Source organism: Pterocles gutturalis, unplaced genomic scaffold, assembly GCF_000699245.1.
Source record: "Pterocles gutturalis isolate BGI_N339 unplaced genomic scaffold, ASM69924v1 scaffold6815, whole genome shotgun sequence".
In the NCBI taxonomy this organism is placed as follows: domain Eukaryota; kingdom Metazoa; phylum Chordata; class Aves; order Pterocliformes; family Pteroclidae; genus Pterocles; species Pterocles gutturalis.
In genome coordinates, this window is record NW_010140655.1 from 31,418 (window position 1) to 54,093 (window position 22,676).

A 22,676-nucleotide genomic window follows, 5' to 3' on the forward strand; every position below is an offset into this window, starting at 1 on the left:
CGCTGTCCCACACTCAGAGGACACAGCCTGGCTTTGCTGCAAGCAGTGGGAATGTCTACTAACTTCAGGGGTCCTAGGAAAGCAAATACAAAAACTCTGAACCAAATTTTTTTTTCCATTAAATGCTGTGTGCAATGCCCTGGTTGTCTGCTCTTACAGGTGCTCAGCCTTGAGGTCTAATCCTGTGCATCACAGGACGGTGGTGAGATGATGAAGGTATTATGTACAAACCTGTACATCATGGCTACAGAAAGAGCTTGTTTTCCACGACTAGCTCCAGCCTGGAAAAGGCACCTGAAGAGAATGCCTTCCTGGGTTTGAGCGGTCACAAACTAGCGTAGATCAGTAGTCCAGCACAGAGAATTTTTGGACCTGGTCAATGCATCTTTTATTATTCATTAAGCACTGTGAAACTCATTTCACTGGATATTTTGGAGATGTCAGGTCGTGTCACTGGATCCACATATTTGGAGGTGCGATGGGGAAAAAAGAGATCAACATTACTTTCATCATAAGAGCAGAATGAGAGAGATAAAGTAAAATCAGCCACCAGACAAAGGCCGGAGATGGGGAAAAGGGAACAGTGAGTCTGTGCAATTTGAAATCAGTATTGCTGGGAGCAGCCTTTTGCCAGGAGGGATGGCTCAGCAGGGAGGCTTAGTGCTTCGCATTATGATGTATTTATTTATTTATTTACAGTTCAAGTGCCAAAATGAATTTCAAAACTCATAATGAAGTTGAAAATTCCACACTGGGATATGAAGAACTGCTGAGGCAGGAGCACTCTCCTTTCCGTGACAACACACGCAGTGCTCGTGCGTGCACAAACACACTGCTCAGACCAGGCTGTCACTGACACTGCTTAAAGAACAGAACAATTTGTCTGGCTTCCACTCTCAGAAATAAGATGTCAAAATCCTAGCTAGCATCACAGTATCTCTGATACAGCGAACCAGGATGAATCCCTAACGTAAACCTGCTGACAGAAGGCAATATACGTGGCAGCTTTGTTTTTCCTCCTGTAAAGATGTGCTACAAAGACACTGCAATGTCGCTGACTGCTTCCTTCCCTCGTTAGTGTGAGCACAGAGGGGGTACTGCATGTACCCCTGTGCTTCATCGCAGCCATACGCTCCATATAGGCACCGGACACGCTCATACACCTGGGCAATTACCTGTCTGCTCTACGTGCAGACTGATCACTACCGCATAGATATCCAGAAGACAGGTTTTACGGCTTCAAAATGGGGCTTCTCTTAGCAACACTCCGGTAAATAGTTTCAAGGAATAGTAAGTTCACCTGTGAAATATTCTACTGCAAGAACAAAAAGTACTCAACCCCAGTTAAGGCCATAAAGGGAAGGCAATTTGCACTGCAAGATGTTTTTAAAATAAATCATTAGGTTTTAATTCAGAAAACATTTCCATTGTATAACCAACCCAGGATTCTTTCATGAAAAGGACTGAATCACCTTAAAACAATTGACACGAATTTCTGATTTTTTGGTTGAGCTGAACTGAACAAATCATTTTTTATACCACTCCATTACCTACCTCTTACAAACACTCTGCTAAAAGCAAGACGGATGTGGTATCTGCAAAAGGACAGTTGCCTTGCAGCACTGGATGCACAATCCTAAGCCAGCCATTCTCACCGAGACTTGACTGCTCACTGCCTGAAAGCACTTAAGGACTTTAAATCAGAGTGAAAGGACGATATAAGTTGCAAGGGACCTCTAAGGGTCTTCTAGTCCAAATCCCCACTCAAAGGAGAGACTACTTATATCAGTTTGCAATTTTCTGGCAAACTCCTTGGACCTACTATCACATGTGGGTGGGTACTCGGAAAAAGTGGGGATGGGGGCCATTTACTATTCCAAGTATGTCAGGGGGGAAGCTGGACCGCTCCTGTTAACTTAACCTGCATCTAACCTTGCTCCTTTCACTTGCTGACTCTGGACTGCAAACCAGACAGAAAACCCAGTCCTGATCCCGGAAAAGCTACCTAAAGGCAGTGCTGAGACACCGAGCCCAGTGCACATCACAGCCCCTTGCTTCTAGACACAATCAATAAAGCACATCATTTATAAGCTGTTATCAACCCCAAATGCTTTGACTGACAGTAACACAGGACATAATAGTTCTCAGGCCACCTCTTAACAGACTGAGGTAATATGCAACTAGTGCAGTCACAAAAGGATAAAGCAAGGCACTCCAAACTTCTTCCAATTAGGCAATCTGATTATATTTTGCATTTGATTAGATTTTCCAGACACCTTTAATTTCTGGAGTGTTGCAAACTCCCTACCCACTCCTTCACACACACTACCAGAAGAGTAAGGGAGTTCTGTAGCGTTCTTGACACCCAGAACTGAGATGCTAGCTCAGGAGGGGACTTGTACATAAGCCCTTTGTACTCCAGGAATCTGGGAATGCCACCTGAGAACCTACAGCCATTGGTGACCAACCATCTTGGGAATGGTGTTTCAAATCCTCTCCAGAGGGGTAATGAACATGAAATCTCCCATCTGACAGCTTTGTGGCAGAGTTGGTCTTTGCCCAAATCCACTCTAAGAGAGCAGCTGACACTAGTTATCTTCATGTATCTGTGCTTTGTCGTCCTCAAGGTAGCACTGGCTAAGCCAGCTCTGGAGCCACAAGAATTAATGCAGCTTCAGTACAGCGCTGTGCTTGAGTTAATTAGCCCTGCTTAAAGGTGGGGTGGAGGGAGGCTAATCAGCAAGGGCATGTTGCCAGGCTAATGTGATTATACTGTATTCAGGACCCCAGCTAGGATCTCTGCACTGAATTCCAAATTTGGAGGCAGTTCAGAACACCAAACTGCACAGGAAAACAGCCTAAAACCACAGGAGTAGCAATGAAGGGTCAGGCTGAGGGCTCCTCTCATCTGATGGTGCGTCTCTGACAGTTTCCGGTGCGTCTCTGACAGTTTCCGGTGCTTTGAGGAAGAAGAGAAAGAATAAAAGAGGAACACAGTAATCCAGCTTGTGGCCATACCCTCCTAGCTTTTCTGACAAAAACAGATTAGGGATACCCACTGCCAGGGGATGTGTCTGCATCTTAGCATTCAACACTTGAAAGATTTTCTTTATGTGAATTTGTCTAAATATTATGAGGCTAATCAAACTTTGGACCTCCACAGCACCCTGTAGCAGGGAGTTCCACAGTTTAATTATATACCATTCAAAAAAAAAATCACTCCTTAAACCTGTGCCTAAAAAGATTCTATGCTGCTGGTCTCCAAGAAATGACAAGGACTGAGTAAGCCTAGCAGACAGATTCTCAGCTCTGACTGCAGTAGGCAGGCACAATGGCAGTGTCTCACTTCCCCTCTAATGAATATTGGTCTAACATCTGCTTTGTCATCCAACAGAGATTGAACATTCCAGTTGTCATGCTTCAGCCTTTACAATTACTTCATTTTCCCCAGCTACTCTTTGTTGAATTCAGGCTGATGACAGAAGGGCTGAAATGTTGATATCTGGACAGCAAAGTGCTTTTTTGCTTGGATAGCCAGCCCATGGGATGAAACTGTGGCAAGAAAGACTGTGTTGATGGTTAAGCAGGGCTATGTCAGGAACTGAGAGGTTGTCATTAGTGCTTCTGTAGGATTTATAAAGTGATCCTCTCTTTAGTGTTACCTGCTTGTCCCCTTGCAACTGTGCTGCAGGAGGTGCTTCTACAGAATAATGACAAGCAAATATGCAAGTATCTACCCAGTTTCGACATATATTTTAAGAACAAGAGGCATTGGATAGTTCAGGGTTCATTGGATAGTTCAGATAGTGATGGCTCAGGAGGGAGGACAAGCAGGGGATTGAACGTGGAGAGCAGAGAGCTTGAGGGAATGCCAGCATAGCAGCAGATCTTGAGGAGAGATCAGGGTCTGGAAGGAGAGATTACAGCTTTGCTAAACTCTGCAATGCTGACAGAAGCAATGCCTGCCTCTCATCAGTCATTCTTCTGCATGTACCTGAGAAGATAACACGGGAGAGCCAAGCCTCTCTGCAGGATGCCCATCGCTGCTTGCATCCCGCTGGGATGGGAGAGTGAAGCCCAGAGTCTCTCTCTGCTTTGTTCCAAGGAGTGTGGCTGCAGTAAGCAGCATAATCACCGCTCCCGAAAGCCTCAAGGTTACAGAGTCTGTTGGGGAGGATCAGAGTGTGTGTGTGTGTGTGTATGGTGACTTGACATAAATATTAATCCAGCTAAGCTTTGGGATTAGAGAAAGAAATTAATAGAGGAACATGCAAAAAGCATGAAAATAACTTGCATAACAGTCTTACTCATCTTCTGGGCAGGAAACACTCTTCCTCTCTTGTGGGCCACAGTTACTGCAGGTTGTGGGGTAATTTCACAGTCAATGATGAACTTACATGTTAAGCCTTGAGCTGATCCAAGAACAGCTGAAAAGGGTCTTGTGCCTCTGTTTTTGTTTATGGACCTCCTCCACCATCACCCTGTACCAGCTCTGGCACTCACTGGACTCTACAGGAAGCTAATTCAACCCACTAATCTGGCAGAAAACTAACCTCGAAGAAAGAAATCAGCTCAGTGAAGGTCTGAGAAGTATGAAAGGTGGCGTACAAGAGTGAAACAGTGCAGTTGAGAATAGTGGCAGGGAGCACTGGGTGAGAGCGGGGATTTGAGGCTTCCCCACTTTGGTCAGAGCTGTCAGATCAATTCAGTTAGAATATGTAACTGCACAACATGAAATTTTTCTATCAGAATCCTTCAGGATGGACTTGTAGTAATATTCTCTCACATGTAGGAAATAGACACCAATCTTGGATGCAAAGATATTTTGGCATTAGACACCAGACTGAGTTGAAGAAATAAGACTCAGCTCCTGATCCTGCTACTGACTGTCTCTGTGACCACGGGCAACAAATTTAGGGCATAACACACTCTGCAATGCAAGATCGACAGACAAGTTCCTTCTAACTGTGCCTCTGGGACTGGAAATAAAACAGTCACTTCAGAGTGCCAGATCTAAAGAGCTGTTCTGATTCAGAGCTTTTTAAGGGAGGCACAGAGCCAGACTTACATGGTGGCTGTGCCAGTTCCAGTGCCTGAGTTGGTGTGAGCGCTCTATGGGACTCTCCACTTGTACTCACAAACCTTGACACGATGCTGCCTTGGAGAGTGCAACTTCCCTCTCCAGGTTCTCCATGCTTCTTACCGCCCCATCAATCCTATACATATTCCCTGCCTGCACAAACTACCACAGCATGAAGTCAGGACAGGGATTGAGTGTCCAAATGTTCAATGAATCCAACCCAGAGTGAGACAAGCCTGCTACTGAAGCCAAAGACAGCACATCTTGGCTTTTATTCCTCTTCTCAAAAGCCCTGTTTGTACAAGGAAGAACAAGTTGGTTTGGCAGAGATCTAAACAATCTGAAACTTCAGCACAAACTCACTCCTGAACCTTGTCCTGAAGGTTACACAAAGCAAAGCCCATCACTACAGTTCCTAGCTATAGCCTTCGTCCTGTTACTACATTATTTCTGCCATTCTCTCCCGACTGTCTCCCCTTTCTTTGGCTACTACCGGAGCGACTGCTATAATCTCTGGAGTCTGAGCCTCCGCTGAGGTGAGAGGCAGAGCCCTGTTTGCAGCCCAAAGTTGTGCTCAGCAGAAGTCTCTAAACTGCTGTCTGCTTCTACCAATTGACCTGCAAACTTGTTGAGATTCTTTGCTTATAATATGCTTCAACAGACACATTGTCCCATGAGGACTGAACTAAATTGAGTTGCAGGTCTGCAAATCATGAAGCAGCCTCATTTTAATCATGGCTATTCAAGTGCTAAGGAATGCAGAAAGTAAATACATATTTGTTTTTAGGCCATCATTTGTCTCATTTGCAAGAGGAAAATGAATGTACTCAATCCCTGAGGCTTTACTCCTAGGAGGATACCTTGGGAAATTAACCTGCTATAACCACTACACATGAAATACACCCTTTGTTAAATCCTCTACCCACTGCTTTGTCACAAAGCTTTTCCCTTGGAACCCTCTCATTCACATCTCCAATTCTAATCAGGCTTTAACATCTCACTCTTCCTCTGCCACCCCAGTCACAATCCCTGTTGGTTTACTGGTGACTGATTTTGCTGAGCACTGACCAAAATCCAGTTTCCAGGGTCAAGTTGTGCCCTTGTCTTCAGACCTGGCTTGGGAAAAAAATCATAGTGCCCAGTCCTGCAGGTGTAAGCTTGGCTGCAGCTAGGCTGACCAGGTGGTCCTACACTACTTCAAACACATTTGAATAAATATTCTGCATACACAGATTTGATCAGCTTGCATTCCCAGTGCTGCAGTGTCCTTCTCTTCGGCATGCCTTACTCTCATTTAGAATTAGTCCAGGCAATCTGTAACAGAGTGGTAAAACTCTATGCAAAGCCCAGTGCTTTAATTGCATCCCAGTCCTCCACGATTCTTCTCCTGGACTTTTCCCCTCTTTTAGCTCTAGCTGCAGCTTGAGATATTCCCTCTCCTCAAAGCATGATTCAGTTTCTGGTCTTTGCTTTCATTCTCTGCAAGGTATTTCTGTGACCCATCGTTGTAATCCCCATGTCTCAAACCTGTTCCTAAGCCATCTAACAAATCCTTTCTCCACCTCCTCTCATGTAGCAACTTAAAATTCACCTTTCTTAAACCTGTGCATGCTAGCCATACTTTACCCCCTTGAACAGCTGCTCCCTTTGCACCTCATCTAACTGCACCAGGCAGGGTCAGAATAGGGCTGGCACCTAATTCTTCCTCTTCATCTTCAGGCCAGATGCATCCATATGACCCCGACTGTAACACCTCCTCCCCTACAGCATCCTCATCCCTACTGAGGACAATTGCTTTTGTTGGTGCCTGAAAGTAACCTCCTGTCTGTGCGGGGAAGTCCTGCCTCACCTCTGAGCTACCCAGGCCGTGGCTCTTAGTTGTACCCAGTCACTCCCCAGTTCGCTCTCCTGTTCTGTGCAGGCACAGGCCAACTGGTTCAACCTGAAGTCAAAGGCAGTGGTTTTGTCTGCCTGTGTGCTAGAGGGAAAAGCATCATTGCACCAGGAGCCCCTTTCCTTTAGATAACAAAATGTCATTGTACAGACAGCAATATACTGAAGGCATGGAAAGAAGGAAGGAATCGATGCAGTTCCAGGAGTTACCCCTCATCATCTGAATCACGGCAACTGACCCTGTTTGCCCCTTACCATTTTACAAAAATTCACAGCATCACCCACTACCACCAGTTACTGTCTCTGCAGCGGTAACCGGATCATTTGTGACACTTCTGTCTGTGCCCTACATTATGCAATTCAACAACTGTGCAATTAATTCGCTAGCTACCTGGGGAACCTGTTCGGTGCTCCAGAGCTTTGATCTGTGCTTGGGTTTTGTCACGTAGTTTCACTCATGAGCACTGAAGTGAATAATCTGGATACTTTTAAAGAAAGTACTTGCTAAACAAAAGCTGCATATTCTGGAACATTCACTTGGGATTTGAAACAAGATCTAGTAAAGGAAAAAGTGAATTACAATTTTAGATACCAGTGACATTGATAATGTTGATCTAAAAAGACAGTCAAGAGACAACAAAAATCACTCGCTTGCCCTACTATTATTCATCTGATCTTGCATCTATTTCCTGAGGGTCTGTTTGAGTGAATGGATGGGTTTGCATTACCAATAAACTGCTGTGGTGACAAAGACACTGCACCTTTGGCCTCTCCCATGGGTCACTGACAGCCCTGGCTTCCTGCAGACAATGCGTACACCACCCCTGGGTCACATAAGGGTTTGCAAAGCCCATTCCTTACCTTCTCCTGGTACTGACGCCGTGAGGAGTCCAGAGACTGGATTAGGGCTGTGGCATGGCCGATGAACATGGCATAACAGGTCGCACCGACAATCATGCTCAGCATAGTGAGCCACACATCTGACATGCCAACGGGCGCCTGCTGCCCATACCCAATGCAGAGCATGTGACTCATGGCCTTGAACAGCGCATAGGAATACTGCTTCCCCCAGGAGTCATTCTAAAGAGACAGATAGACAGACAAAGCTTTAGCAGTGGGACAAGACATTCTCTGCGATGAACACATTTCAGAAAAGGATACCTAACATTAGACCCAAATGTCCACGTCTGAAGCACCTCTGCCTCGTAAACATGCAATTTAATTCTTTGACGGCTTGGACTTGCTGGGCACACTTGCTTTTTTAAAAAAAAAAAAAAAAAAAAGCCAAATTTAGTCATCTGACATTAACTGACTTTGGCCAGGGTCTTTACAGATTCCGTATACTCTTTCCAGCAAAACTTTCCAGACAGTCTAACACACTGGTAACCTGGGATAAACTGAGATGATGCACTGGGATATCTTCAAAATGACCCATGTGTGGGAGAAGGAACTGAAGCAAATGATTACTCCACTGGGAAATGACAGAGAACTGGTAAAAGAGAGCCTGAGCAAGGCTGCCAGCAGCAAGATCTTAGAGCAGCGAAAATCACTCGCTGGCAATTTAGGAAATGGTCAGGATCTCTGGTCATTACCTGAAGAGAAGAAAAGGGCAGAAAATTAAGAAGATAATGTCCAAACAGCAAGTTCTTCTCAGTGTAAAACAGGGCTTTTTTCAGGGAGCTGAGAAAACTACAAACGGTGTCATTTGAGAGATGCAATAAAGCACTGTAAGAAGCCAGCTGAAGTCAACGGCTTATTTGGGACACCCTGTGCTCTCCCACTGCAACTAACACAAGAAGCACCTGAGCAATTACATCATGGGATAGGGAGAAAAAACAGCATAAGTTTCATGATTATCCTGATTAGCTTGAGCTCATGGAACAGCTCAAGGTACATTTGCTATCCTGTGGGTATTATATGCTAGCAAGTCCTTGCCACAAAACCTTGTAAAGTAAATGCACTGTCATCACACATTGCTATTACAAGGTATGTGAAAAAATACCTCTGCTACAGTGACATTCATCACAGCACATAATCTGTACATTCATCAGTCTTCTTTCTGTTCCTAGGAAAGTGTTAACATTATGAATAGAGCTGTGCAGATACGTGGCAACTTAGAAGGTCATCGTACAGAAAGCCTGGTTTGTGGTTTGTCAAACAGACAAGCAATACTTTTGTGAACTCCATTCAGAGAGATGCAGCAGCCTCAGCAACCAGTAATGCTGGGAGCCCTGGAGTTTACTGGTCACCTCCTTGGAGGTATCTGATCACTATCAAGTGGATGGCTGATGACCTCTCTGCAGACAGCTCTCTGAGTGTCACTAATGTTGATGGAAATTTTTCAGTAAGCTTACAAGTAGTAAATAGAAGCAAAGCGTACTGTTGCTGTTTGTGAGCTGTGGCAAAGAGCTGGAACCTCTGGAGAGTGTTAATGCTCGGTTAAAAGATAAGCATGTGGACAAAGACAGGGGGTAGCGTTACCCTGGCCATATTCAGTTACATTATGCAAGACAGGCCTGATTCACACTGCAACAAGAAGGGCAAAGCAACAGAAGTGACAGTGAAGCGGACACAGAAGAAGCGGCACATTTACATCACCAGAAGAGCCTGCTCCCTGCCGGCGCCAGCCTGTCTGGGCTCACCTCCCTAACAAAGCAGGAACCTGTTCACCTCCTGCACTGGAAAAACCTACCCTTCGGTCAACACAAAGAGACAAGAGACGATGTGGCCACTGGCATCTCTGTTCTCCGCTATGCCAGCGTGCGAGGAGCCACAGCCCAAAGGGGAGACAGCTACGGATGAGGGCAAAGAGCATTCGCACTCTGCCGCCTCTAGAGGGTGGCAGGAAGGATCCGACCATGGGGGCTGCCTAAGGTGTAAGCACCAAAGGAGTGAATGTGCTTGCTCCTTTGCCTCATCCATGTCTGTGCTGGGGCTCCTAGAGTCCTGGCCAAAAAAGTAACACAAATATAAACCATGCAGCTTTTGTGTTATATTACAGACCAACTTCTGATCTGTGAAGGCATCAAGCAGCCACACACCTTACATCCCTGCATCTTCACTGTTAACATTTCACAGCCCCTTTCCCTCAGTCCTGTAGTACCAGCAGTCATAAAGCCGTGGCCCCTGCACTTACAGAATGGCAAATGCTCTGAACTCTATGGCTTTAGTCCACGCTTTAGCAGGGAAGTCATCATCCTGAGACAAGTCAGGAGCAGTCACGCTTGACCAACCTTTGCTTAAAATGGTGCACCACCTGTAAAGGTGGGCAGCACATTCACAGCTTCACTGGAGCAGAGGCAGTGGTGCAGGTGTCCTGTCCCAGCCCTTCCCTGCTGAAGAGTTCCTTTGTCAATGGCCACTGCAGAAACGCTGCTGCCTTTGCAGCTCAGTGTGGCAGTAGTTTTACAGGGCAATGGAATTGAGAGCGGGGAGAAAAGAAATGCTGAGCTGGAATTCCAAAGAGAATTTGGGGAGACAGAGTAAGAATAGCTGAGAATTTGATATAACAGGAAACTGCCTGCCAGGGTCTTTAATGGCCATGAATTATCAGAGCCTAAGAGGAACATCTGGGTATCAGGCAGGTTCAAGTTTTAAAAGCCTTTCTTCCAGCAACTTGCTGCTAAGGAGTGCTGTTTATGAGGAAGCTTGCCAGTGTTTTGTAGCAATTAGTGATCCAAAACTACATCATCCAACATCACTGAGCCTCCATAGCCTGCAGAAACACTTCTGGCTCCCCGGGAACTCTACACTTAAAAGTCACAACCCCAATTCCCATCAGCAGCAGGGCTCCCTGTGAGGACAGCCTGCTTCGTGCCAGCCTGAGGAGATCGCTGAGTAATCACAGACTGAGGGGCAAGAGCTGGAGGAAAACACGGAGTGTTTAAAAAAATCCTGAGCAATGTGGTCTGCTGTGAGAAGAGATCAAGGACTCTGAAAGAGAGGTGCTTCCATGAAGGGGAAACCTTTCAGAGCAACTGCCTTTAGGGAACAACCTCTGAGCAGTTTGAGCATCTGTAAAGAGCACTGGATCCTCATGGCACAGTCTCTGTGATGACTCTTTGCTTATAGCTCTCAGTATATCTTTAGGTTTTAGGCCTGCTCTACATTCTTTTGTTTTCCACTGAATAAGCAGGCAGGTCAAGAATGTAGTACTTTAAGCCAGAGTAACGGTATTGGTTCCAAATATACTGTGGACACAAGTTTACTAGCATCACAGTACCTTAAACTGATATAGCCTTGTTTCCATGAGAGCCATGCCCCTAGACTCAATATACCGCTATGCCAGTCCCCACAGTGGGAGGGTTGTACTACTTCAAATATCCTGGAGTGGCTAAAATGGTCCATTAGGGTATGTAAATGAGGCCTTAAACTGCAGAAAGAAAATGACTCCTCATTAACCAAATCTCAAAGCAAGCTAAAATGGAGCTACAGATCTGTGCTTGAACATAGTCAAGAGAGATATTATCTCAGATGCATGCCAGGCACTAAGAGCATTGGCAAAAGGGAGTTAAAATTACTTTGAAGCCGTTTCTCAGACTGGTTTGTTTTTAACATCCACGCTGGCAGGACTATAAGGGTTTCTCTGGGATTAGTGTCTGGGCTGCAATGCCTTTGCTCAGATCCACCCTTCAATACTTGTAGACACGTTTCTGGAACTCTTCAGTGTTAGGTTCTGCAGTACCTTATAGAAGCACCTAAAGAAACAGTACAGTGGCTTTTAGGATGTTCTGGGTCTGATGCATACGTACCTGGTTGAACCCTCACAGGAGACGAAGTGAGAGAGAGAAGTAAAGACACAGAGAAGTACTGGCAAATTCTGGGAGCAGGGGTATAGTCCACGGGCACACTGTTATGCCTGACTTACACCACTAACGTTTCACAGTATTAAGCAGCTGTCTGTAGTGAAAGGGCATATTTCAGTCTTGTGAACTCCCACATTTGTCTCAGCAGCGATCTTATCTGGCCACAGAGTTGTTACTCGGTGTTTGCTACTGCACACCACTTAACGTCAAGCTGCAAAATAAGCCCTCTGAACATCACTGCCCTCCCTTGGACAAGTGTAGGTGCTGGGCTGGGAAGACAGCCTTCAGATCTAGTTTGGAGGAAGGGAATAGTGGAACAAGAAATAGAGAAGATGGGTCAAACTTCACATCAGACAGAACCTGCCTGTTCTGGGCTTATTTCCAAGGAGAGCTTTGCATGGCCCTCACCTAAGAGAAGAGAAGATTTTCTCAGGACTCTGAGGGCACCAGTATGTTTTAATTGCCCCAGTCAGCCTTGCCTAGGATCCCTACCCAGGCACCCATTGTTCCTGGAGCTCTGTTTCAGCTCAGGGCATGCAGACCTTGCCTGAGCGAGCTCCCATCGTGGAGCATCCCTACTCTTGCTGCTCCCTGACAGATTTTACAAAACATAATGATCTGCTACACAGCTCCATATGTCTGCTGAGTAAGGGTATGAGGGATCTGCTGGACCAGAGGCTTGGGGGGAGTCAGGAATCACGCAGGAGATCCTTGCAGGATATCTCTGTCTTCCACTATACATGCTGCAGCAGTTTCTCTTCCTCCTTTCTATCAGCAACACTACAAAAATGTGTTGAGGGGTGGGGAGGGTGGTTTAAGCTCAAAAGGAAAGCTACCCTCCTTCTTTTGGTAGAAGGGAAGACGATTTGTATTTCCTATGCAAGGTCGCTGCATTTGACATGGGGATATTTGCCTTTCCTGCAGGGTTTATCAGTTCAGCACAATACCCAAGGGAGTGAGCCACGTGTTTCCAGCAGCTCAGCAGAGCTCTGATTTCTCTGATGAGGAGCTGCCAGGCAAGGGTCTTGGGGAGATGCTGCTGCCCGCACACATGCCGCTCTGCAGCTGACTCACTAATGTTTCTCTTTTTAATAAAGCGCCCTGTAGGGAAGCTAATGCTGAAGCCCCTGAGATTGGGGCTAAGCAATTAATACTGAAAACATCCTTCCCTGCCATTTCAGAGCTGGTTCAGAAAGAAGTCATACAGAGACTCATTCTTCTACAATTGATAAAGATGAAACATGGTGCATGTAGAAAACACTAAGATGAATTGGACCCAGGGATTTATGGGGCCCTTGATATGATTTTGGCAACACCAGACCCTTCACAGGTCCCCTGGAAGAGGATCAAACCTTTAGGAAGCAGATGGGAGGTGATGAATCTTGTTTCCCTGTTGCATCAGAATCAGAGCTAGTTTTATGGACTGCCAAGTGGTTAGGTGGGAAACTCGGGAGCGGTGGAAGAGCAGCACCAGCATACTCAAGGAGAAAGCCTCCAGATCATTTGGCACCTCACTTTCAGCTCCCCTTGGCTGTAGCACCTTCAGAAGATTCCATTTTTTCCTCCAGTGGTTCCATCCCAGCCTTCTGGCCCCTATGTGTCATCAGGGCAGTCGTGCACCAAGTCTATTTATCTCCTCAAAGCTGTGACCAGATGATTACAGAATGTCCCAAAATCCAACCTACTGACTCTCTGTCACAGACAAATGTCACTCTGGCCTCCCACCTCCCAACCCTGTCCATCACAGCTCTCAAACAGAGCCATTCTGGAAACTATCACCAAGATCTTGGCACCGAAGTCTGAGAACAGCCCAGACCAAACTTTCTTGTTGTTTCCTGACTCAGTGGCCTCTCCTATTACTTCACTAAAGACTATAAATAAATTGTTGCACTACTCATGCCATCCACATCCATCTCTAGTCCCAGAGACAGATCTGGAAATCTTCTCAGAAGATTAGAAGACAGAACCTTATTGTCAGAAGAAACTATCTGATGCTGGAAGAACTAATTATTCTCTTTGTTAAATGTTCCAAACCAGGCTATTTTGGGTCTGGCATATTTTTGTACAGCTTCTGGAGTGGCAGCCACCTGAACTATAGATGGGGCATACAACTGTCTCTGTAGTTCTTCATCCCAGTTTCCTGAGGATCCATTTCTGAGACAGTCACTGAGATAATGATTTTTTTTCACTTTGATTAAGTGGAAAAAGTGAAGGTGATTTAGCTATAGAGGAGAAGCGGAAAAAATCACACAAGGCAAGTTTAATTCCTAGCTTCACAGGCTCTCAAGGCTGGGAAAACACACACTGCAGCATGAGTCCTTGCCTGGTAAAGCTCTGCTCTGGATAGAAACTTTCTATCCTGCCCCTCCTGGAGACTCTGCTGAGCCCTCCTGACTGTGGGATGCATCCTTCCCCCCTCTCCTCAGTCTTGCTACTAAGAAGGGTTCCTAGCCTGAAAATATTCTTCCTCTGTCCTGTCTCCTGCCACCTTTCAAGACCCTATCCCTTCACTACACAGTTACCTTGATGGGCATTTATAGGCTCTGATCATAGTCTGGCCCAGATAACTCTTTTTCTAGATTATAGACATTTAGCTTTGTTTCCCTCCTCATCAGGCTTGATCCCAGTATGTTTGCAGCTCTGCAAGTGGTTTTCTGGCTTTACAGCCCCTGAGTGAAAGCCTCCAAGAGCCAATTTGCATTTGCTTGTGCCATGCATTTGTGCAACAAACTCAGTTCAACCTCAGGTTTCAGACCGTTTCAGACACCCACCGTTGCAGTATTTACTTATCCTTGGAAGTATCTGGGGAGAGAGAACTGAGTGTCCCATCTGACTCGCCTGGGATCACACAGAACGCAGTTGGGAACTGCTCCAGCCACTGGATTATTCTTCCTCTCACCATGTGTGTCTGCCATTGCTAGTTATTGCCTTCTGTGAAGGTCTTCCATGTACCAGTTACCTGCAGACCTAGCTGTCTGGACTCTTCAGGTCACCTGGCAGCTTGTGTTGCGGCTCTCATCTGCTGGCCTGTGAGCTGAGCATGCCACTCACACTTGTAAATCTGCAACCCTAGCTTTCACCTCTTCCCCCAGGGCTGGATGGGGAAAGCAAGCTGAAGTTGTCAGACAGCAGCCTCCACCCAAATGTTAGGATAAAGGAATCATGGATCGAATCTGCTGCTCTGAAGCTGTCCTGCAAGGGCACCATGGCCAAGTCACTTCATGGGATGGGGATAATTTCTGTCTGCACCTCTGAGCTCTCCAGGATGAGGAGCTGTATGTCCTTTTGAACCTGAATAGCACAAGCACAATGGGGCCCTGATCTTTCCTTGCTCCTGCCGTATAAATAATAAAAAGGCAGCATGGGGGAAGATAACGGCAGCTGTTGCATGGGTTGTTCTTCTGTAGATAAATAAAGGGCTCTAGTCTCCAGAACTCTCAGTCTGGCACCTTTCAACAGCAGGAAGTGAATGATTATTGCAGAGGGAAGAAATGAATAAATAAACACCAAACAGACGACTTTTTCATGGATGCTCACTCTTGTCAGGCATGGGCAGCATGTGCCCACAGCTTCGCATGTGGGAGGCATGGGAAGTTGGCAGGTCTTTTATACATTTTACATTTGTTCTGTTCTGCATGAGTGCCTGACTATTTTTTTTTTTTAAGACGAAATTGACTGGGGGAATCTGGAGGTTAAGAACTGCAATAAGAGGCAATTTTTTAAGCTTTGTCAGTTTTTGCTGCTTAATCAACTGGACATTGTCCCTTTAAATATAAGATCCTGATTTCTCAGCGAGATGGTTGAACGGTACCATGAACTCCCCCTGCATTTAACCATATGGTATAAATCTCCCTCACAGCAAAGAGCAGAGTGAGCAGCACAGCTTGGGACACTGTTGGGAAGTCTGGCTACTGTTCGCATGATGGGAGGCTGAACTGTGGATTGGCAGAGTCTGTTACAGCCCACTCTAAAGGCGATATCGTGCAGCTCCCCGGGAGAAGGGTGGGTGAGCACATTGACCCTTTAAGTTTCCTTGGAAGCAGTAATGAGAACTATGGATCCGACCCAGCTATGGCTCTAGGAACCCCTCTGCCTCCTGCCTTTGGCTCACTATGCCCAGATCCCAGAAGTTTCCATTCTTGCTCTTTGCTGTCTCCTGCCAGGAGGGGGAGCCTGGCTCCTGCCTTCTGCAGCAGGCAGCCCGCCGCAGAATGTGCTGGGGCTGGCTCCTGCTCTGCAGCCCTCAGACGGTCTCGTTGCAGGGACTGCCTCCAAGGAACCTCCGTGCCCGCAGTGCCCCTGCTTCACAAGTGCCTGCTGGATAGTGGAGGAAGGCCCTAAAAGGACGTGGGGTTAAATGGGAAGCTGGGGGATGCCATACTGGTGCTGAAATGGTGACGCTGTGACTGGGGGCTTGAATTTCGGGCCTTGAAGGAGGAATCAGGGCAGGCACTTACCACCATGCGGTTGAGAGACACCCAGCAATCGTCGGGGAAGTCCTGCAGCATAGGCACAAGGAACTGGAGGCAGCCATCCCAGTGACACAGCAGCAGCATCATCCCAATCAGGTTCACAATGCGCACCACCGCGCTGGCCAGATCGTAGGTCATGTGGAAGATCTGCAAGGGGACAACAGGGAGCAGATTAGATGGCAGCTCCCCAGACTACCAACCCAACACAATTAGATACAGTATCAAGGTCAAGAACCTTGCTAATGTAACAGAAAGGGCTGCATCAGCTCCGCTCAGGTCAGTCACAGTATGTAAGCAGAACCAGCTGAAAAACAGATTAAAAACCAAAATACAAAATCATTATCATTCACCCCACTTGCCCTTTAATTTTGCCTTCTAATTTACATTAAAAGCTCCATAACCGATTTTATAAAATAAGTTGGTTGCAAATATTTCTGGAACATCAGCCAACCTTCTAATTTACATTAAAAGCTCCATAAACCGATTTTATAAAATAAGCTGGTTGCAAATATTTCTGGAACATCAGCCACTCCTCAGAAATAAACTGTATCATTACATCTTTTTAGCTGCAATGCCCTTCTTTGATTTCTGCTCTTACTGAATATATGCTACGCGCTGACCCATGGTAGAAACTGTCTTTGTACTGGATGTCAGATGCAGTCTCTGCAAGCATCAAATGCAAGAAAGAATGGCTTCAAACTCAGCAGAGACTTCTAGAAAAGGATCTGATTCAACTACTTTCTTGTATTTCTTGTATTCTGCTGTTATATCACTTCCAGTCTGAAGTGAATGTGGGCAAGGAAAAGAACCATGGCAGAGCTGTGGAGCAGTTTTTAGCAAGCCAGCCCAGAAACCTGCAAACAAGCAACAGCAACCGGATCTCTGCAGTCAGCACTTCCAGCTTGAAGTGAATGTGGGCAAGGAAAAGAGAACCATGGCAGAGCTGTGGAGCAGTTTTTAGCAAGCCAGCCCAGAAACCTGCAAACAAGCAACAGCAACCGGATCTCTGCAGTCAGTTCTCTAATGCGAAGGGAGGCTACAGCCGTGTTGTCTGTAGTACTAGTCATAAGCGAGACATGCTGAGAAATCGAGGTGCCTTGTTATCAAAGCTGCATGTGCAGTCTAATTACTTGATGGACATTATTTTTTTTCCTATGGGTGGTGTGCTGTGGAGACATTGGGTGTGCTTGGCTCTTTCCTGCCCAGCTTTTTGTTGACAGCTAGACGCACAGGGCATGCCAGTGTCTGCTGTCCTGAACTACATATCCACCCGGGTTTGGATTTCCCTACCTTACAATACGCCACAGTGAGGAGAGATGGGCTCTGGAGAGCATGTCTGGCCCTGGGTGACTCAGCACAGAGCCCACTTTCTGGCCTCTTTTGCCATTAACACAGTTCCTGAAGAGAGGAGACCTTCAGCCTGTCACTGAGCAATGGTTTGGATCCTGTTGTCCTCAGTGTGCTGGGCTTCCAGCTAAAGAACCGGATTCCATCTGTACCACACATCTGGAACCCTCTCCCACATGCTGCTGTGTCACCACAGCAATTTGTGACAGAGCTGGCATGGATGGAGACCTGACAGCCATGCCCCAGCCCTGCCAACATGTCCTGCTCTAGAGCCTTGCCTGGAAAAATGTTAATCACTGCTCCCCACACATGTTCTTGCTGTTTCTGGTGGAGGAGGAGTGAAATATTTAGACAACCGTGTGTGAAAGAAGTGGAGAGACTCACTGCTGTCAGCTGTCGCAGCTGGGCATTCTCAGGAGGCCTCCCCATGGTCTGAAGGCACATATAGCCTGGCTGTTTCACAGCCTAGCCCACAATCTGGTGACACAATATCCTGGCTGGATTTAATGGAAAGGAACAAAAAGCAGAGGAACATGAGGAGCGAAGAAGACTACCATGAACCAGGTGAGGCTGCATGTCCCAGCTCTATTCCTGCATTTCCACCCTGACCTGTAGGATGGAACTCCCTTCCAGAGTACATTACAATTAGCTCTGTCCTAATACAGCTACATCAGTTTGAAGCTTCCCACAGAGCTTGTTTACTCCACGCTGCAGCCAGCCCCTCCTGCTCTCCCAGTCCTGGACTCCCCAACAGCCCTGCCACAGCCCCTCCACTCCAGCCCACAGCCTCTCTGCTATGTCACCTCCAGAGTCCCTCTGTAGCTGTGTGCTTGTACCTCGGCCGTGCCCTGCTGCTCCAGCCCTGTGTGGTCACACTTTCTGTTTTCTGACCTGGCACCGCACCTCTCGTTACAGTGCGACTCCCAGCACTGTTGTAAAACTGACCTCCAAGTGAGCCATGCAGCGCACACAGCGACACCAATCCAAGCTCACCATTTCCTTAGGGATGTAGCAGGATTTACTGTCATTTCTTTGGATGTAAAATAAACCTGTAAACACAACTTTCTGATGGAGCACCACTGGCATGTTATGCGACTGTATGGCAAAGTCCATATAACTCCTCGCTGCTCTGAAAGGGGTGGTCCTGCTCCTTCCAGCGGCTCATGGTAGTACGTACCTACCATCTTTGTCTATACCAGGGATCGGCCTTCTCTGATCCCACAGTGAGTCAGTCTGAGCAGCTAAAAAGGCAGAAAACTTTAGTTATAAAAGAATCATGCTTTGTCAGTTTAGCTGCCTAAATTGGCTCATTACTCTCTCGTCAGAGCTAGCCGTTCAATTTGAATGCCTGTTTCCACAGCAGGTATTACCACTTCCCCACCTAATCAGGATGCCAGGAGGTCATACACATTGCGAGATGCCAACATGCTCAATCCAGACCAGGAAGGAGTCAGAAGAATGCTGGAAACCAGGAGGATGAATGATTTGGATAACTGCTTCTAAACCCCATTATTTCCACTGCATCAAAGATGCAGCTGGACTCTACAGTGTCATTTAGTGTGATGAAGGCCATTCTAGCGATATTTCTGGACTGAAAAGAAGAAAATATCCAAAATCCAGCATGAAAGGCTGTTCTAGGAAATCTGACTCTCAGTTCTGACTCAATAGGTCAGTATGAAAGCTGAGCACATAATTCGTAAAGAATAATTCCTACTGGTTTCACCTTTTTTTTTCCATTGCAGAAATGATCATTCTCATTTAGATAACCCAAAGCAAATCCAGCCCATTTGAGTGACAGCCACAGGCTATGCTTTTAAAAGAAGCCAGAGCAGCAGTTTGCAGAAGGATCACTGAATGAATCTTTTGTATCGTCAGGGTTTTACTGTGCTAATGACTTTTCCTCTCCCACCTATGTGTGTTTTTCAAAGAGCTCCAGCCCTCCTGCAACCCAGGGAACTCCAGCCAGGGACAGGGAAAAACCCTCTCAGATTTAGGAATTGCCTTTCTTCCTTTAATATATTAAAAGCAGAGAGTGAAGAGCCAGAGGGAATGGATGGTTTAAGGGAGAGGTGAATGGATATGGAGCTGCTTATATAACCATTGGGATGTATTCTAGCCAGGCTAGGGCAGAAAGCAGGTGCACATCCAAAAAACAGGAATAAATGAGTGCGTTTGCTTCTGCCGTTAGGCCCCGCTGCCTCCTCTCATGCACTAATAACTCACACATTTGCTGGCGGCTGAGAAATGGCAGCTCTGTGCAGAGTGTGTGTACGTCTCCGCTCACAGGTCCTCCTTCACCGCCGGGTCACCACCCATCACATAACCCACCCGTAAGCGCAGGACCCAGTGCTGAAGCACAAAGAGGAGAGCCAGTGCCCAGTTGGGATTGCTCTCTAATGCCCAGCACTGACTAGAGGGACGGATCATAACTGAGCTGACACAAACTCCCCACGCAGGTAGAGACAATATCTGCTTTATGCAAGGGTGGATTCAGCTCACCTACTCTGGACCGTGAGATCTAGGCTATATGATAGGAGTCATCAGATGGGAACACATACCCAGAGGGTGACACGTCTGGTTTGTGGCACTTGTTTACCTGAGAAGGAGATGCACTGTGTCTCAGGAATTGCTGTTTCTCTCTGCTGTCCATAAAGTAAGCCTAGATAATGAACTCCAACTGTAAATGTCTGAACTGCAGGTGAGACAAATCCAATTTCAAATGTCAGTCTCAGGACTTACCAGCTCATGGCCACTCCTTGGAATACATTTGCATGCAAGAGAAAAATAAGAAACGGCACACAGGAATAACTGTGAAGAGGTGCGAATTAACACCTTTCACTGAGAAGAACTCGTACAGTAAATGGGTGCCTGTGTTGCAGGGAATACTAACTCCAGTAGTGTGCTGGAGAGTGTCTACGCCAGTGCTGCAGTGCCCTAGAGCAGCCTATAGCTTGCCAGGGAGAGGTGGGGAAGAAACATTCTGGAGTAGATGGTCCACAAGCCGAGAAACATGAGTGGTAACTGGAAATTCTCTGGTTTTCATCATTAACGCTCAGGGCTTTCTTGTCCTGTTGTAACACAACCCAGGCTGGGTCCCAGAGCATCACACCTCCCTTCTGCCCCTGGAACTGCTTGTGCGTTCCAGCTTTCTTCTGTCTGTGATCTGGAAAAAGGGAGTGAGGAGAAGGACAAAGCACAGAATCATGCTTAAAAGCACCTCTTTCCAAGGGTATTCTCTGATAGAGCTAATATCTCTGTTTCTTGATGATCCAAAACAAGCTGTGGCTTCAGAGCCCATCACAAAGTCGGCTCTGTGCTTCTAGCCAAAGGACACCTTGCAACACCTTCTGAAAGTACAGCTTGGGAAAGTGGGAGGACCAAAACCTTCCTCAACAAAGTCATCTCTAGTTATATAAGAGCTCCATCTTAGTAATCTTGCTTATACAGAACAAGATATTGGAATCCTATCAGTATGAATCTGAAATCTCGTCAGCCCCAAATAACTCTGCGCAGTACTCCTCAATTGGTTCTGTACTGCAGCAGGATTCCTCTAACATGATCACTTGAGCTGGAAGAAATCAAGGACACCTTGGAGAAGTGGAGGCCTGGCTCTGGCAGTGAAACAAGGGCTTTGACAGAAGTCGAAGTTGTATGTTTAACTAGGCGTGTTGATTTATGTTGGCACACAGCGCGGTGTGGCTATCCAAACCAACAGGCCACCAGAATTTCTCAGATCCTTAAAAGTGATGTTGTATTAGTGCCTCTGTACATACACGTGTGTGTACCAGACATGCTACGCTTGCGAACAAATAGGTTTTCCTGAGGGTCTGGGGACTGCAACGCAGAGGCGTAGTAATGATTCTGTTTGGAGCCAGCGTGGCTGAGCTGGAGCTAAACACCGTGCCAGAGAGAGCTAACAGCATCCACACTCACTCAGCTGAACGCTGGCTCTACACAGACCTGACTTCCATCCACAGGGTTTCTGAACAGATTCTGCACCACAGGAAAGCAGTGAAACTGCTTGTTGCCCTTCACTACCTCTGCTAGCAACATAGCAGTATTCCTGTAGCACTGAGTCCGAACTAAGAAAGCCTGCTGGTCCTCAGCCAGTGCTGGTGTCTGGATCCACACTATGGTTAATGTACAACTGTGATAAATCCCCTGTGGATAATCAAGTATCTGTGACACTGCTCCAGCTTCATACAAAGCAAAGAATTTACTCTTAATTTATGGTTTCAAAAAACCAAAGACCTTAAAAGGAAACACAAGGAGAATCAAAACAGTATCAATTGTTATTCCGAGGGCTCTAGCCAGAGTTAGGGTTGTCCTGCTTGAGGAAATATGTAGTTACTTATATTTAAGAACAGTATTTGTGGACTATGGGGAAGAAAGTTGAGATGTCTTTCACTCTTCCTTTCTTGGCTTTTGTAGATAACAACAGAGGTAAAGATACGCTTGCTTCACAGAGGCATTAGCTGCCTTTTCAAACCTAATCTCTTGATTATACTGGGGATAGGTGGTTGCTGTAAAGAGCTTTTCTGAGCCTAAAATAGTTAGACAAACTGCTGCAGGGTGGTTGTATTCAGTCCCTGCATCACCAGCTACAGCCTTGCTGCACTTCACCTATCTGCCCATTGACTGCGCCTCAGCCAGTTTAGTTCTGAGAACTGACTGGGCAACAGTCAAAGCTCTTTTACCGATTCTGGCCAACGTGCAAACTAAAGGCAGCTTATTGAAAAAACAGTGGTTTCTTTCATTTAGAGATCACTACCACAAATCAGTGCCAATTCTTGTGCCAAGGGGCAAAATGTCACCTTCTCCACACCCAGCAAGATTCTTGACTGACCCCAACCCATGGAAGAGGGGAAGGGCTTGGGAACCTGGATGTGCAGATCCGTCCTGGGAGTCTGAGGCTAGGGGAGAGAAAAAACACAAAGGACTTGCAGGATGGGCTTCCCCCAGGACGAAAAATCCTCCTCAGGCACACAAAACATTATGCACGTTAGAGCATTGAAGCATGGAAGCCATGAGCATACACAACGCGCACACAGAGCCAAAACCCCTGAGCAACTCAGACAC

General features: G+C 46.5%; 1 protein-coding gene across 1 annotated transcript in view; it reads right to left on the reverse strand.

The window, feature by feature from the left end:
• LOC104469298 (potassium/sodium hyperpolarization-activated cyclic nucleotide-gated channel 4-like) overlaps nucleotides 1-22,676 on the reverse strand; it is a 99,512-nt gene that overhangs the window by 22,465 nt on the left and 54,371 nt on the right. Inside the window, exons 4-5 of the mRNA XM_010083753.1 lie at nucleotides 16,236-16,397; nucleotides 7,835-8,053 (exon numbers count right to left, since the gene is read on the reverse strand). Of these exons, the coding sequence (XP_010082055.1) occupies nucleotides 7,835-8,053; nucleotides 16,236-16,397 (381 nt within the window). The remainder of the gene's footprint in view (nucleotides 1-7,834; nucleotides 8,054-16,235; nucleotides 16,398-22,676) is intronic.